The sequence below is a fragment of the Gekko japonicus genome, unplaced genomic scaffold, assembly GCF_001447785.1.
Source record: "Gekko japonicus isolate JY-2015 unplaced genomic scaffold, Gekko_japonicus_V1.1 scaffold1997, whole genome shotgun sequence".
In the NCBI taxonomy this organism is placed as follows: domain Eukaryota; kingdom Metazoa; phylum Chordata; class Lepidosauria; order Squamata; family Gekkonidae; genus Gekko; species Gekko japonicus.
The window spans coordinates 70,037-86,922 of NW_015164722.1; the positions used below are offsets into that span (position 1 = coordinate 70,037).

The 16,886-nt window shown below is 46.4% G+C and overlaps 1 protein-coding gene across 1 annotated transcript in view; it reads right to left on the bottom strand.

Moving 5' to 3' along the window:
* Positions 1 to 16,886, bottom strand: part of PLCZ1 (phospholipase C zeta 1) — a gene marked incomplete at its 3' end in the record, with an annotated part of 103,207 nt that overhangs the window by 59,521 nt on the left and 26,800 nt on the right. Inside the window, exons 4-6 of the mRNA XM_015409589.1 lie at positions 8,865 to 9,066; positions 5,054 to 5,198; positions 2,406 to 2,558 (exon numbers count right to left, since the gene is read on the bottom strand). Of these exons, the coding sequence (XP_015265075.1) occupies positions 2,406 to 2,558; positions 5,054 to 5,198; positions 8,865 to 9,066 (500 nt within the window). The remainder of the gene's footprint in view (positions 1 to 2,405; positions 2,559 to 5,053; positions 5,199 to 8,864; positions 9,067 to 16,886) is intronic.

The following is a 16,886-nucleotide window of genomic DNA, read 5'->3' on the forward strand; positions in this document are numbered from 1 at the left end:
TATGCAAGCTCTCTTGAGATCCACAAAAGAAAAAAGATTTATATGCAGTAAATAAATGATCAGGCAGGAAAAAAGGACTCATTTGAGTGAACCGCTTGCACAGTCCCAACTTTAGGGCTGCCCCTTCTGGGTTGGGAAATACCTGGAGATTTGGGGGGGTGGAGCCTCAAGAGGGCAGGGTTTGAGAAATGGGAGGACCTCAGCAGGGTACAATGCCATACAGCCCACCTTCCAAAGCGGCCATTTCCTCCGGGGGGGGGGCGATCTTCGTTGTCTGAAGATCAATTGTAATGGTGGGAGATCTCCAGCTGCCACATGGAGGTTGGCAAGACTACATCTTCCAAGTACTCCTGCATGGGAGGAAGCTCCAGGGAAGTTTCTCTCACGCTGCATAATGTTCGCAATAGCTGGGGCATGAAGTAGGAGGGCACTGCAGAGCCGGAAAAAGTACGGTGGGGGGCAACCAAGATTATTAGGGTCTGGAGCACTTTCCCCTCTGAGGAATAATTAATTATAATTATCGTGTGGCATTGTGTGTAGAATAGCCAGGAGATCCTAAGGTTGTCTGGCAGACAGAAGTTCTAGCCGTTTTTGCGTTGAGCATCACCAGACGGCGAGCTAGAATCGTTTTTAAGGCAAGAGACGTTTCAGAGGCGGTTTGTGTTGCGCAGAGCGTGAGTAGCGGTCCACACCCAGTCTAAGCCAACTCAGCACCTTAGCAGACTTTCCAGCCTCCCAGCTCTTACCAGTTCTTTGCTGTTCTGCCCCTCTATAGTAACCACACTGCACAGTCCAGTGGTACACTATATACAAGGGTTTATTCACAGAATTTACAGTCAAAGTGTTTCGCCAGACGCTTGCTTCCTCCGAAGAGAACGTACATGGCTTCTGTACAGACATATATACATAGCAGCACCAATCAGCAACAAGCTGAGTCATGGTGACTCCACACTGTCCAGTGACAGCCATAACCGGTCAGAACTAGCTTATCTGTCCACCTGCTGACAGGTAGCTGTCACTGAACTGTCAGCTAGATCATAGTGATCTTCCTGCTGTCAGATTAACATACAACAGTTTGCCATTGCCTGCCTCTGTGTCATGTCCCTGGTATTCCTTGAAAGTCACCCTTCCAAACACTAGCCAAGGCTGACCATGCTTAGCTAGTCTGAGATCTGATGGGATCAGACTAGCCTGGGCTATCCAGATCAGGGCTCCCTATGAGGAAAGGCTGAAGAGTCCGGGACTTTTCCATTTAGACAACGAGACGACTCAGGGGGGACGTGATAGAGGTTTATAAAATTAGGCACAGGGTGGAGAAAGTTGACAAAGGGAACTTTTTCCTCCCTCTCCCAAAATACTAGAACTCGAGGGCATCCAGTGAAACTGATGGGCAGTAGGTTCAGGATGGACAAAAGGAAATACTCCTTTACTTTACACAGAGAATGATTAAAATGTTGAATTTGCTGCCAGAGGATGCAGTGACGGCCACAGGAATAAACAGCTTTCAAAGGGGATCAGAGAGAAATTCAAGGAGGATAAATCTATCCATGGCTACTAGCCATGGTGATTGAGGGGAACCTCCACTCAGAGGCACTAATCCTCTGAAATCCCAGAGCCCGGGGGGCAACATCAAGGAAGGCCTTGGCATCTATCCCCTACTGTAGGCCATCCAGAGGAACCGGTTGGCCACTGTGTGAGACAGAATGCTGGACTAGATGGACCATCGATCTGATCCAGCAGGGCTCTTCTGATCTGTTCTTATAGTTTGTAGTGCAGTAGCCACCACAAAAAAAGAATGTGTGGGTCTTCTGTAGCTCAGATGCTACAGTGTTTCCCTCCTCTCTTGCTGTTTGGGTTGGGTGGGTGTGCAGGGAAAATGTTTTCAAGGAACAATTTTAGAATGGTTCGAGAGAAAATTTGTCAAGGGGGCTGAAGCTGGGCTCTTGGGAGACGCCTGAAGAATTTGAAAAAGGCACCGTTTCCACGTTAGCCCTTTCCTAACACATTTGCATGTTTTTAACTGCAAAAATTAACATCGCAGAGCAGATAAATAGAAGGTCTTCTTGCACCCTCAGACTTAAGGTAGCAATAAATCATATTGGAAGATTCTAAAAAGATGCAAAAGTACAGTAGGATGTGCTGTACTTCATCTCTATGCTTCAGACTTTAGAGACACCATTTTTTCCTCAATAGGGATACAGGATCTCTGCTGTTCGCATGACAGTACATTGAAAGGAATGCTTTCCATGAGTTGGGTGATTAATTCTGTTTCATCAAATGAAGTATAACAATGTTTTAATGGGAGGGGGGAGTAGCAAAATTCCCAGGAGATAACCAAACCAACCACGAAGATTTCTCCCTTATTATTTTTAGCATGAGGGGGAGGGGGAAATCAATGTCGTTACCTCGGGGGAAGGTAATTCAGTCGGCATCTTGCCATCAATTGTAGAAGTAACCAGCCTGTCGCCCAGGATAGTTTTCATATAATCTGCCATTACTTCCTGCTGTTTGGTGCTGCAGTGATTCTCCAAAGACAATATAACGGGATAATCAGAGGCCTGGAAGTACAATTTTCAAAGCTATTATAACTCCTGTGCGTGAATAAGAAGTGTGCAAAACTAAAATAAAGAATATTGCAAAAAGAAAGTGTAGCGAAGATACAAATCAACGCCGTGGCACCTTATAGACTGGGTGGTGGTGGTATTATTATTATTATTATTATTATTATTATTATTATTATTATTGATGATGATGACGACGACGACGACGACAACGACGACGATGATTCAGGGCTCTTTTTGTAGCAGGAACTCCTTTGCATATTAGGCGAGACACCCTTAATGTAGCCAATCCTCTAAAAGCTTACAGTAGCCCCTGTAAGAAGAGCTCTGTAAGCTCTCGGAGGATTGGCTACATTAGGGGTGTGTCACCTAATATGCAAATGAGTTTCTGCTACAAAAAAAGCCATGATGATGATGATGATGATGATGATGATGATGATGATGACACTGCAAGCATATATTTACATTCCACCCAGCCTCCCAGAAGACATTAACATGGACCCTAGGGATGCCAGCCTCCAGGTGGGACCTGGGGATCCCCCAGAATTACAGCTCATCTCCAGACTCCAGAGATCAGTTCCCCTGGAGAAAAAGGGCTGATGTGGAAGGTGGACTCTGTGGCATCGTACCCCACTGAGGTCCCTGTCCTCCCCAGGCTCCACCCCCAAATCTCCAGGAGTTTCGCAACCTGGACCTGGCACCCCAACCTCCTCATCCCTCGCCAGTGATCGGGGGGACCTTGCAACCCTAACAGAGATGCTATTGACTGCAAACCAAATTACAAACATTTAAAGTATTTTGATTTGGTTAATGGAACAACATTTTCACAGTGAAACTTAAGTTGTTTAAAATGGGTTGGGTCCCCTCTAAACTTTCCACGCACATGTCTGGGGGTAGGGTTGCCAATCTCCAGGCCGTGGTTGGAGATCTCTTGAGATTACAGCTGATCTCCAGGCGACAGACATCAATTGCCACGGAGAAAATGGCCACTTTGGAAGATGGGCTTTATGGTATTAGACCCAGTGTTCCCTCTAAGCTGAGTTGGTGTGAGCTAGCTCACAGTTTTTTAGACTCCAGCTCTCACATTTTTGGCTCCGGAGCAAACTCATTTATGCAGCAGCCAAATTGCTCGCTCACAGCTTTAATGCTAGTAGCTCACAAAGTAGAATTTTTGCTCACAAGGCTCCACAGCTTAGAGGGAGCATTGGTTATACCCCAATGAAGTCACTTCCCTCCCCAAGCCCTGCCCTCCCCAACCCACCCACCCCAAAATCTCCAAGTATTCCCCAGCCTGGAGCTGGCAATCCATGTGTGTGTTGGGGGTGTGTGTGATTGTTGCTGATTGTCCACTCCTGCGGCAGACTTCCGACTCCTCCCCCCCAAGCTATTTGTGGGAGCCTCCCATCCCAACCAGTAGCATTTCACGGTGGCATTCTAAGGGCCAGCCCTACAACTAGAGGACTCTGTAGATTTTCCTTTGCTAACATTCTGGCTCCTCCCTGCAGAGCTCCTCCCACTGGGTCCTAGGGTGCCACTCACTACCCATCCCGGATGCCAATTTGAGCAGGGATGTGAAGCCAGGTCTGCCCTATCCAAAGCTTTGTGCATTGCTGCATCTTGCTGCCTGAATTTCCTGATTCTGGGGGAGATTGGCGGATGGGCATGTAGCGACTTAGGGTTGCCAGCCTCCAGGTGGTATCTGGAGATATCCCATGATTACAACTGATCTCCGGGCAACTGGAGATCTGTTCCCCTGGAGAAAATGGCTACTTTGGAAGGTGGACTCGATGGCATTATATCCCGCTGAGGTCCCTCCCTTCCCCAAACCCCACCCTCCTCATGCTCCACCTCCAAAATCTCCAGGTATTTCCCAACCCTCAACTGGCAAGCCTAGATGGACTAGATCAGGGGTGTCAAGCATGTGGCCCGGGGGCCAGATGAGGCCCTCGGAGGGTTTCTATCAGGCCCACAGTTGAACTGGCTGTCTTCTGCTTCTTCTTCCAGTTCTGCTGCTGCTGCGTCATCGTAGGTTTGCAGCTTACAGATACACACCTGAACAGCATACTCAAGATTGCAACAGCACAGACATTTTGATGCAATAATTCAGAACAAGAGGTGTCAGTTATCAGACACCGTTAAATAAATAAAATATTGCAGGAGTGCTAATGTTTTAAGCATGTTTTTATTCTAAATAAAAAAAACCCTTTGTGTTTGTGTCCTTTATCAAGTGTATATCTCCGCTACATGGCATTACATTTTATGACACACATGGCCCGGCCCAACAAAGTCTCATTTGTGTCAGATCCAGCCCTCATAACAAATGAGTTCGACACCCCTGGACTAGATGCCTTGTGATTCCTTCCAGCTCTATGGTGCTCTCATTCATTTCCATTCAATTTTCCCAGCAAACATCACCAAAACAGCTAATGCCTGAAAGACACCAGCTACCACCCCGTTGTAACACCTAACCCATTTATCATAGAAGGACTTACCAGAAAGGCATACTTGCTGATCACCTGGATGACCGTCTTAAAACTGATTTTGCTCGTTAACGTGTGTCCGTGATAAACGACTGGATCGTCGTTCGAACCATCCCAGCAGTCGATCTCCAAGCAACGGCAGCCTTTCATTAGCGCACTTTAAAAAATCATCAAGAAGGTGGGGGGGGGGGAAGAAGAGCAAAGGAATAACTTCTCTAAAAGTTGCTACTCTATGAGAACAGATTCCAGGATGATGTGGTACAGCCCTGTCATGAAAATGTTCAATTAGGATATCAGTTGTGTGGTCCAAAATATACCTAAGGATTAAGGAGAAGTCTAAAGTGCAAGGCTTTCCCCTCAATTGATCCCCAGGTGACAGAGATCAGTTCTTCTGGTGGACAATGGCTGCCTTGGTGAGTGGACTCTGTGGCATTGCGGTCTGCTGAGGTTCCTTCTCTTCCCAAACCCCACCCTCCCCAGGCTCTATCGCCAGGTGTTTCCCCACTAAGAGCTGGCGACCCTACAAAAATGCGTTTCCCACGTGGAAGGAAAATCCAGGAGGAGGAGATTGGATTTATACCCTGCCCTTCATTACCCAAAGGGGTCTCAGAGTGGCTTACGATCCCCTTTCCCTTCCCCTCCCCACAACACACACCCTGTGAAGTAGGTGAGGCTGAGAGAGCTCTCTCGAGGACTGCCCTGGAGAGAACAGCTCTGAAAGAATTTATGACTGACCCAAGGTCACACCAGCAGCTGCATGTGGAGGAGTGGGGAATTAAACCCCGTTCTCCCAGATTAGAGTCCGCACTCCTAACCACTGCACCAAACTGAGGTAAGGACTCACCCCTGTAAGCATTCTGCAGTACTGAAGGGCTATACCACAAGGAGGGCTGTCCAGATTTTTTATATTATTTACTTATTTAGGTATTTATATGCTGTTTTTTTCCTCCCATTACAGACCCGAAGTGGTTTATAGCCTCCTCCATTTTATTCATACAAACAACAGCCCTGTGAGATAGGTTAGGCTGAGAGCGAATGTGATTTGGAGGTGGAGCCTGGGGAGGACAGGGACCACAGTGGAGTACAATGGCACAGAGCCCACTCTCCAAAGCATCCATTTGGCTGCCATTTGAGGGGAAAACTCTTTGTTTTCCCCTCAAACGGCGTGGCTCCGCCCCCAGCGTGCGACGTCACTTCCGGGTGACGCGCACGCGGGGGTGGGGTTTCCCCGGGCCCCGATTCCGGCGCGCCGGGAATCGGGGCTCCAAAACGGGGGATTCCCCGCCCCCCGGCTGCATTTGGCAGCCCTAGTTGAGCTCCCCCTCGCTGGCAGTCTTTAAGCAGTGGCTGGACAAACCCTTGTCAGGGATGCTTCAGGCTGATCCTGCATTGAGCAGAGGGTTGGACTAGATGGCCTGTGTGGCCCCTGCCAACTCAGTGATTCTATGATGATAACCTCCATACCACACGGGTTCTTTTTATCCTTACTGCCAAAAGGCTTAATAAAATTGCTGCATGCTGAAAGGTACATAAAGAAGGGTTGCCAACGTCCAGGTAGGGCCTGGAGCTCTCCTGGAATTACAGTTGATCTCCAGACCAGTGTTCCCTCTAAGCTGAGTTAGCATGAGCTGGCTCACAGTTTTTTTGCCTCCAGCTCACACATTTTTGTCTCCACTCAGGAAGGAGGGCTCCAGCAATGTTCCCTCTAAGCTGTGGCGTCCCATGAGCAAAAATCCTACTTTGTGAGCTACTGGCATTAAAGTTGTGAGCAGGTGTGGATGTTGGCAACCCTTCTTTATGTACCTTTCAGCATGCAGCAATTTTATTAAGCCTTTTGGCAGTAGGGATAAAAAGAACCCGTATAGTATAGTAGGAATAGGATAGTATAGTAAGAATAACAGTAAGAATAATAGTAAAAGTAAGAGAACTAGTAACAGAATAACTAAGTTTGTTAGCTGTAACCTAACAAGCTGTTCTCCCTTTGAGGCAGGAAAGAAACTGAGCCTGGGGTGACCCCCACCACAGGAAACAGGAAGTTGTTTTTTGGTTCCTGCCTCCCTGATTGATGGATGGAAATCACCCACAAGATGGCCTCCACCTCAGAGGGAGAATAGAATTTTTGCTCACAAGACTCCACAGCTTAGAGGGAACATTGCACCAGACTACCACTGCCCCCTGTATTGGAAAGCCTGAACACCAGGCTCTGACGTCACCACATGTAGTCATAACATTCCTTGAACTCTGCAGTTGCAAGGTACTTTCACAAGTGTTTAAAATCGCATTTTCTCCTGCACTCAACAAGATATTCTCTTGATTCTTTCACTGCAGTATTCCAGACACTTCACACTAGCTTACATGTTACTGAGTTCAGTTTCCCTTGCATATTTGAGTGTATGTTTCATATAATTTACAAGCATATAATATTGGAGAGTGGTGGATGTCTGTTGTATGATGGTATTGTCAAATAATACTAAGAGTTTAATGACTTCTGGTTTTCAGTATTACTTTTTATTTAACATTGACACAGCATGAGATAGTAATATGCACAAACTCATACTTTGGTAAGACGTCTTCACATACAGTAAACTTCAATCATAATCTCCAGTTACCAAAAAAGAACAGCTACACAGGATATTGGTGTACCATCACAAACGTTCAAGGGAACCAACAGTACGACAACAAATTAATCTTCCTATGGAACTTCTTTTGATTTCACAAATTAATTTCACAAATTAATGTGAAAGGCTACCACATCACTTCTGCCCCCCCAAGCCCCAAGAATACAGAGCATCACTTGCCCCAGACTGAGAGTTCCTGTCTATACCTTGTGGCTAAGAGCCACTGGTGCTCCATATGTTTATCCAATTCCCTCTTATAAGAACATCAGAGAAGCCAGTGCTGGATCAGACCAGTGGCCCATCCAGTCCAACACTCTGTCACACAGTGGCCAAAAATACCAGGTGCCATCAGGAGGTCCACCAGTGGGGCCAGGACACCAGAAGCCCTCCCACTGTTGCCATATACAGGGGGCAGTGAGACTACAGAGATCAGCCCCCCAACATCCCCTGGAGAAAATGGCTGCTTTGGAGATTGGACTATGTGGCATTATACCTTACTGAGGTTCCTCCATTCCTCAAATCCCATGGCCTAACCAGTTCTGCCATGGGAATACTCCGAGGAGGGGGGTGATAGTCTTCCAAAATGATTTGCTTCCATTAAGAGGATAAGATACATCACCAGCCTTGGCTGTGGTACCATATCAATAGGGCTGCCCACCGTGGGCTGAGAAAGACCTGGAGATTTTGTGGGTGGAGCCTGAGGAGGGCGGGGTTTGGGTAGGAGGGTTGCCAGCCTCCAGGTGGTGACTGGAGATCTCCTGCTGTTACAACTGATCTCCAGGCAACAAGGATCAGTTCCCCTGAGAAAATGGATGCTTTGGAGAGTGGGCTCTGTGCCATTGTACTCCACTGAGGTCCCTGTCCTCCCCAGGCTCCACCCCCAAATCTCCAGGAGTTTCCCCACCTGGACCTGGCAGCCCTCCCACCCGGCCCCCCCACCCAGTGGCGATGGGGGACCTGGCAATCCTATAGTTGACTAAGGAGGCAGGTTACAAACATGACAGTGTGTCAACAAAATTAAAACCAGTCCAACTTTCTTTTCTGCTTTTCTTTTTGAGCAAGTCACAATTTTTTAAATTAATATTTTAAAATCGTTTCCTTTTTCAGGTTTCATAAATGGAATAAAATATAGGAAAAGCCATTTCCTAGCTTACCTACATTAACTATCTCTTATTTAATTATTTTTTTAAAATGGAGGCAAATACCTGGCATAGCCCCACAGGTGACTTGGCCCTATTAGCTGGTCAGATATGAGGTAGGTGTTATGCGAGGATGCAATAAAGTATTCACATAATGGACGGGTCATATCCTGGTAAACCACTCGATGTTCTTTTTTAAATAGCGCACAGTCCTCAGAGCTCATGTATCTGAGAAATCCTTCAAACGTCATCTCTCTGTTCTTTTTTGCTGGAAACCAGAGCATTAGGAGAAAACAAACAAAATTATATCTCCAATACTATGACGTACAGAATTAAGTATGAAAATTCTCTACACTTTAATACACATACGAGGGCTTGAATTCTTCTGATTCCATCAGTCATCTAAAAAGAAGGAATCACGTAAAGTAGATTATTCCATGTGATCGGCCTCCTCCAGTAAACAGGAATCTTGTGTAGGGTTGCCAGCTCTGGGTTGGGAAATTCCTGGAGATTTGGGGGGGGGTGCTTGAGGAGGGAGGAGTTTGGGGAGGGGAGGGACCTCAGTGGGGTGCAATAGCATAGAGTCCACCTTCCGAAGCAGCCATTTTCTCTAGGGGAACTGATCGCTGTCACCTAGGAACCAGTTGTAATTCCAGGAGATCTCCAGCTGCCACCTGGAGACTGGCAACTCTAATTTTCCCTGTGGCATCTTAAGAAATAACCATTTTATTGCACCCTGAGCTTCGTGGAATATATCATCGTTTGCGTGGACCAAACTTACAAATAGGGGAAAGGGGAAAGAGAAGGCATTGCAGCGGAGACGGGTCTGCAGTAAACCCTTTGAAAAATGAAACTATGGCCCTTTCTGCACTGACAGCTTGCTCCAAGGAATCTGAGGAGTCAGGCCTTAAGGGTTGACTTCGCAATCGGACACATTCCTTCTGCAATGGTTTTTCCCCCTCCGGTTTATTTATTTGTCTATTCGGTATGCATCTACAAGCGAAACCCGCATTTTTTCAGCTAACTGGCTGCTTTGTCTAAGCTGAAGAGAAAGGCAAACATCTTTTAACTGCAGACCAACCTCCCTCCTAGGGTTGCCAAGTCGCCCTGGGGGGCGGGGAAACCCCCGCCCCAGAGGCCCGTTCCCCGACGCCGGGGAATCGGGCCCCGGGGGGATCCCCGCCCTGGCGTGTGCGTCACCAGGAAGTGATGCTATGATGCTGGGCACGCTGGGGGCGGGGTCACAGCCATACAAGGGAAAACTCTATGGTTTTCCCTTGTATGGTCGTGGTCCCGCCCCCAGCGTGCCCGGTGTCATAACGTCACTTCCTAGTTTGTATATTGTACACCGGGAGCCGCCCGGGAGTCCCCCATGGAGGAGGTAAGTGCCACTTGGCAACCCTACTCCCTCCCTCCCTCTGTGATTCTGCAAAAAGAAAGGGAAGGGAGGGGAAAATCCAGGCACACACATGCAAGACCGACACATTTGGGAGCAGGGAATCCCCCAGTCCTTCATATTTACTAATTCCTTCTTATGCTCTCTCTGGCTTTTTAAAAGTTTGCCTGAGCAGGAAGACACATCCTCTTCTGTCTTTGGAGAAGGAGGGAAAGAAGACAGAACAGGGAGGGAGCGTCCACCTAAAGAGAGAGAGACGGAAACAGGAGAAGACAGCGAGCAGCGCTTAAATACCCACAGAAACAGTTCTACTTTAGAAAGGATTAGCATCTCAAAAGCAGATGAGAACAAAGAATCGCAGCAAAAGGAGTTTTGGTAACGGCGGGGCAACAGTGTGCTGGAAGCGGTCTGAATGCAAATTCCTGTAAAACAAATGCAGAAACAAGAAAAAGCCCCGACTCAAACTGGAAGTGAAAGTGGGAGGGAATGCAGAACAGGAGAATAGGATGCGCTCAGAAACCGAGGGAAAACACGGGTGCAGAAAGGGCCTGTGTAAGGAACTGGTGTGAACATGGTTGTTAATACATAGTGAATGAAAAGAGAGGTCAGAGAGCCAAACTTGCTTAAAAGAGACGGGGGGGGAGAGAGAGAGAGAGAGATTCACAGACATTCCATGTTTATAATTACATGGAGCAATTTTTATTATTTCTTGGCAAAGTGTCGACATGGTGCTGCTCTATGCGCTCATGGGACCCCTTCACTGTGGGCCAGGTCGACCAGTGTCGTGGATCCTGGGGGTGGCTGGTTGGTTTCTGTTTTTAATTGCAGTCTCACTGCAGCACAACGTTTTCTGGTGCACCGCCAATTTAGGCTGGTAAGTGGGTAGGTTGATACTTTCCACATTTAGACAAGCACCAGATCTCAGGGTTCACTCGAGGACATGCAAGTGATTTTGTAAGGAGCACCGTGGGTGGGCTGTAACAAGGTTTGCCTTTGTTGTCTTTAATACCCTTGTACTTGGGGCTGAGGATGCCAGGCAGGAGGGATGCGGAACCATTAAAGAGGAGTGAAAAGGAACACAGGGAGCTTGGTATTCTCAGAACTTGGGAAGTGCTTAGCCATCTTTGTGCCTACATAAAGGTCATCTCTATCTTTAATTCTGTTCTTTCCTTTGATCCCCAGCCTCAGTTTCTTAGACTGAAAGTCCTTTGGGAACAGGAAACCATCTTTTGGGGGAGAAAATACTGCTCTTCAGCAGAGCTCCTGGGATTGTGGAACTGGAACTAATTACATAAGAGGCAAGTTCTTTGCTTTACTGCAAAGTGACAGCAGAGATCAGAGAGCTGGGCTCCTAGAAGCAGAGAAAGATGACCTTTAACCCCCCCCCTCTTGCAGAGCAGGAAGTGCATTAGGGCAGCAGCGGCTTTCCCAGCGAGTGTTTGAAGCGTCAGGAAGACCCCTGCCCAACACAGCTCCACTATATAACTTTATTTTTTAATCAAGGGGCAAAGAGGGCAATGAAACTAGCATGGTATTTTCAACTGCATACTAAAAGCAATAGGGACAGTTTGACTGCCCGAGAATCTGCACAAGATTGCACCAGTGAAAGATTAAAGCACCATGATGGGGAAGCATCGGGAGATTTTCAGTCCGAACCAATACAGAGCTGCACTTGCCTAGGACAAGATGCAGCGTTAGCTTTTGCATGATAAGTCTTTGCATCACAGGCCCTAAATCAGAAGTTGAAATAATAACCTTCTAGCATTCAGGTGAGGTAACCCAGAAATCACCTAAAGATCCTGAGATATAATATATCCCATCTTTTCTTCTATATTTAACAATATCTATTTATTTATTTAATTCATTTGTACCCAGCTTTTCTCCCCAGTGACACAGCCTTGTCCAGTTTGGTGTAGTAGTTAGGAGCACGGACTCTAATCTGGGAGAACAGGGTTTGATTCCCCACTTCTCCACATGCAGCAGCTGGTGTGACCTTGGGTCAGTCATAAATTCTTTCAGAGCTCTCTCAGCCCCACCTACCTCACAGGGTTCCTGATGAGGGGAGAGATTATAAACTGCTCTGAGACTCCTTCGGGTACTGAAGGGCAGAGTATAAACCTGATCTCTTCGTCTCTTCTCCCTCTCCTCCATTTTACCCTCACAACAACCCTGGCAGGTAGGTTAGGGTGAGAGAGTATGACTGGCCCAAGATCACCCAGCAAACGTCCATGGCACGAGTTGGGATTCGAACCCAGGTCTCCCAGATACTAGTCCAGCACTCTTAAGCATTACACACAGTGGCTCTAGAAATAACTATTGCGGGGCAGTGCTGGAGAGACACAGAAGAACTGCTCTTTGAGGGCTACATGACATTTCCCCCCCCCCCTCCTATGAAGATCATGGTTTATATTATACATCCATTTTGGCTTACAAAGGGTTAGGTAACACTGGTATTGAGCTTTATTGTTTTCCTTTTGAAGTCAGCATACATTGTACTCTGGCATCCTTAAAAAGGTAAAGGTTCCCTTGCTCGAAAGCCAGTCGAGTCTGAATCTAGGGTTGCGGTGCTCATCTCCGTTTCAAAGCCGAAGAGCCAGCGCTGTCCGAAGACGTTTCCGTGGTCATGTGGCCGGCATGACTAAACACCAAGGCGCACGGAATGCTGTTACCTTCCCACCGAAGTGGTACCTATTTATCTACTTGCAATTTCTTGCTTTCGAACTGCTAGGTCGGCAGGAGCTGGAAGTAGAGATGGGAGCTCACTCCATCATGCGGCACCCGGGTCTCGAACTGCTGAACTACTGACCTTCCACAGCCTGCAGTTCAGCGTCATTAACCACTTGCGCCACTGCAGCTCCTTACTGGCATCCTTACTAGGGGACAAAAACAAATGTTGAGTCCAGTGGCACCTTTAGGACCAACAAAGGTTTATTCAAGGTACGAGCTTTCTTCAGATACAATGAAATGGAAATAGAAATATCTGAAGTCTACATGCACATGAAAGCTTGAATAAACCTTTGTTGGTCTGAAAGGTGCCACTGGACTCAAACATTGTCCTGCTGCTTCAGACCAACCTGGCTGCCCACCTGGATCTAGGGTACAAAAAGTATTCCAAGAGTCGACGTATTAGGAAGTTCTAAAGGGTGACGCCCAAAGAGATATTGGAGAGTTTGTAGCAGTGGTTCAGTAGAAGACAGAATTTTACGGGAGTATGTTTCATTTAAAAGTTAAGATGTCACAGGCCTCCTTTGGCCAGATGCTGTCATTCTGTTCCAGCCGATGGGCTGACGGTCACGAGAACTCGCCCAGGGCTACCCAACTTGAGTGGGGTCTGGCATACGGGTTCCCATGGCCTCTGTCGTGTTTCACATAAGCTGCAGAAACGAGGGCACCGTCAGTACTTCTCTTTCCATCCTCTCTAACTAGTGTGAATAATTCATCCCTGTCCTCTCTGTAACATTTCTCCATAATACCCAAAATCGTATTGGTAGTCAGCTTTTACTATGCCTTCGTTTCCTTGGGCTGATTTGAAATGTTCCCGTAACGTGTTCTTTCTGTCTTTTTATAAACCCTTTTTATATTTTAATTATCCTTTCCTTTCTCCTGATTGAAATTTTTAAACTCTCTCTTTTGCTGTGTATGCAGTATGAGCAGTTTTTAATATTCGGGGGGGTGGGGTTGTAGGTTTGCCAGCACTTGTTTGGGAAATTCCTGGAGATTTTGGGGCGGAGCCTGGTGAGGGTAGAGTTTGGGAAGGGGAAGGACCCCACTGGCATATAATGCCATAGAGCCCACTTTCCAAAGCGGCCATTTTCTCCAGGGGGACTGCTGTCTTTCAGCTGGAGATCAGTTGTAATTTCAGGGGATCTCCAGGCCCCACCTGGAGGCTGGCAACTCTAGACTTCTAAGCCAATTGACTTCAAGGGATATAGAAGGGTGTAACTCTGTTTGGGATTGCGCTGTTAATTGCTTTTCTTCTAAAAGAGAAGTCATGAACTGTAGAGGCAAATAATAGAGATGAGCAGTTTTCCCTCTAAGCTGAGTTAGTGTGAGCTAGCTCACAATTCTTTAGCCTCCGGCTCACACCTTTTTGTCTCAGCTCAGGAAGGATGGCCCCAGAGCAAACTAATTTATGCAGTAGACAAATGGCTCGCTCACAACTTTAATGCCAGTCGCTCACAAAGTAGAATTTTTGCTCACAAGACTCCACAGCTTAGAGGGAGTACTGGAGATGAGCCAACCAATCTATCCATTCGAATACCCTAGGCATGCCGCAAAACGCATGAACAGCAGAGGGCATTGAGAGAGTAAAGGTAAAGGTAAAGGTTCCCTTGCTCGAAAGCCAGTCAAATCCGACTGTAGGGTTGCGGTGCTCATCTCCGTTTCAAAGCCGAAGAGCTAGCGCTGTCCGAAGACGTTTCCGTGGTCAGGTGGCCGGCATGACTAAACACCAAGGCGCACGGAACGCTGTGACCTTCCCACCGAAGTGGTACCTATTTATCTACTTGCAATTTCTTGCTTTCGAACTGCTAGGTTGGCAGGAGCTGGAAGTAGAGACAGGAGCTCACCCCGTCTTGCAGCACCCGGGTCTTGAACTGCTGAACTACTGACCTTCCACAGCCTGCAGTTCAGCGTCTTAACCACTTGAGCCACCACAGCTCCTATTGAGAGAGTACTCCCATGCTATTGTTAATACACCTCTAGCAGTTCAAGCTATTTCGGGCACCCCCAAGGTTCAAGGTGGAGTCCTTTCAATTTTCCTCATTATTTCTAAGAGGACTACAGAAAACCATATGTCACACGGAACAAGAGCTGTCTTCTAGTTCTCACAAAATGCGCGCCCTACATTTCAATCATCTCTCTTCCCAGTTGCCTCTGCATGGTGTTGAGCACTCTTCGCCTTTTCCCGTTTGGAAAGGTGAGTGAGCACCCAATCGTATCCCTTGCTTTCTTTCATATCGTTCCATCACTTCTATATCTCTATGAAGCAATCATCGTTTTGTTCTGTGAAGCTAGACGAGATGATTCCAGAAACTCTTGTTTGATACAGAATCCCAGTCTGACTAGACTTTGTTTTCCTTCCAATCCCTATAATTTCAGCTGTAACAACGCTGGATTTCATCTGCAGTTCCACTGCTTGGCTCTTTAGAAAGCCTGCTTTAGACTACAGCTTCAAGCTGTCAATTTTCTTGATCCAACACCATCTGGTGTTTGGCCTGTGGCAAGAACCAAGAATGCATCTGTGGGCATGAATCAATGCTCTTGGCCTAGAGCTGGGTAGGGTGAATTATATCCTATTGATCTAAATAATATTTGACTACAGTGGACTGTGAAGTGCTAATGAGGTGCCTCCCTTATTTTCTCCACTCCTATAGCCCACTTATTAAACATGTCCTGCCTTTCTTCCTTGGAATTCAGAAGAATATAAAGGTTTTCTAGGTAGTCTTCTATCCAGGTATTACTGAATTTCAGCAGGGTTACTGCATTTTCTTTGGAGCTGTTCCCATCAAAAACTGTCAGTCTAAATTCTTAGGATCAAACCATGTTACATAATATTTCATGTTTTAAAATGACTCCCCCCCAAAAAAAATGCAGTAGTGAGCTATTCAGCAGGGATGACTTTTTTCAAGAAGAAAACAGCAGTGGAGGGAAGTATTAGAAAGCTCCCACCCACCCCACGCCATTCTCATCATGGAAAAAGCGGCCCTGTTGAGTTGCATATGCAAAGGGGGGGGGGTAGGTATTTTCTATTAACACGAAAGAAAATGTAGCTCATAGTTTGACACTTAATAACATTATCAGTGCATCATTAGACTGTTTATCTCAGGTTTACATGTATGTTAGCTGAATGTTGCCTATATTTTATTTTACAAGAATATTGGGGGGGGGGTAATCATGCATGTTGAGGGGTGTACTTATCTGGGGGAATTGCCAAAGTTTAAGCCTGAGTATTTGTCAAAATAATAGTTTATTTTGCCTAGTTTTGGCAATAATGTTCAAGATAAGATTTCAACTCCTAGCATCATCCATTTTATTAATTTTTCTGTTTTGGTTGTTGTTGCTTTTTTAATACTCTGACCTGCCCAAAGCCTCAGAAGCAAAACAAGCTAACAGTCTATATTAAGCCATCATAATTTAATGATTGAACTCTTTCACTGTTTACTCTCTGACGTCCTAGAGTGAAATAAAAACGGAGAAGGGAATCTGCAAATCATCCTGTAGTGCCTTTTCATTTATAATTTCCTGCAGCCTCTTTTACCCCTTGAGGAAGTGAATAAATCATAGTTTGAAACGTCCCGTTTACGGGATGAGCAGGATATAAATGCAAATAAATAAATAAATAAATGTTGCTCTGATACAACAGGGAAGGGCAAGATCCATTTCATTCTGTTTATTTGCAGCCCTCGGAGCTGTGCTTATAAAAGAGGATGTCCGCAGAATGTATAGTACAATCCTGAACAGGTACACCTTTCTAAACACATTGAAGTCAATGGGCTTAGAAGGGCATTAACTCTGCTCCGAATAGCACTGTTATTGCTTACAACATGCCCAGCCATTACCAAGAAAGCCTATAAGTTTCTCATATAGGGTCTACTGTCCCAGGTCCTCGTCATGCAAGTTACACTTAACTTGTGCTTTGACGAATCAGGCTGCACATCTCCTTAGCAGCAATTCCTATTTAAGGTGCTCCT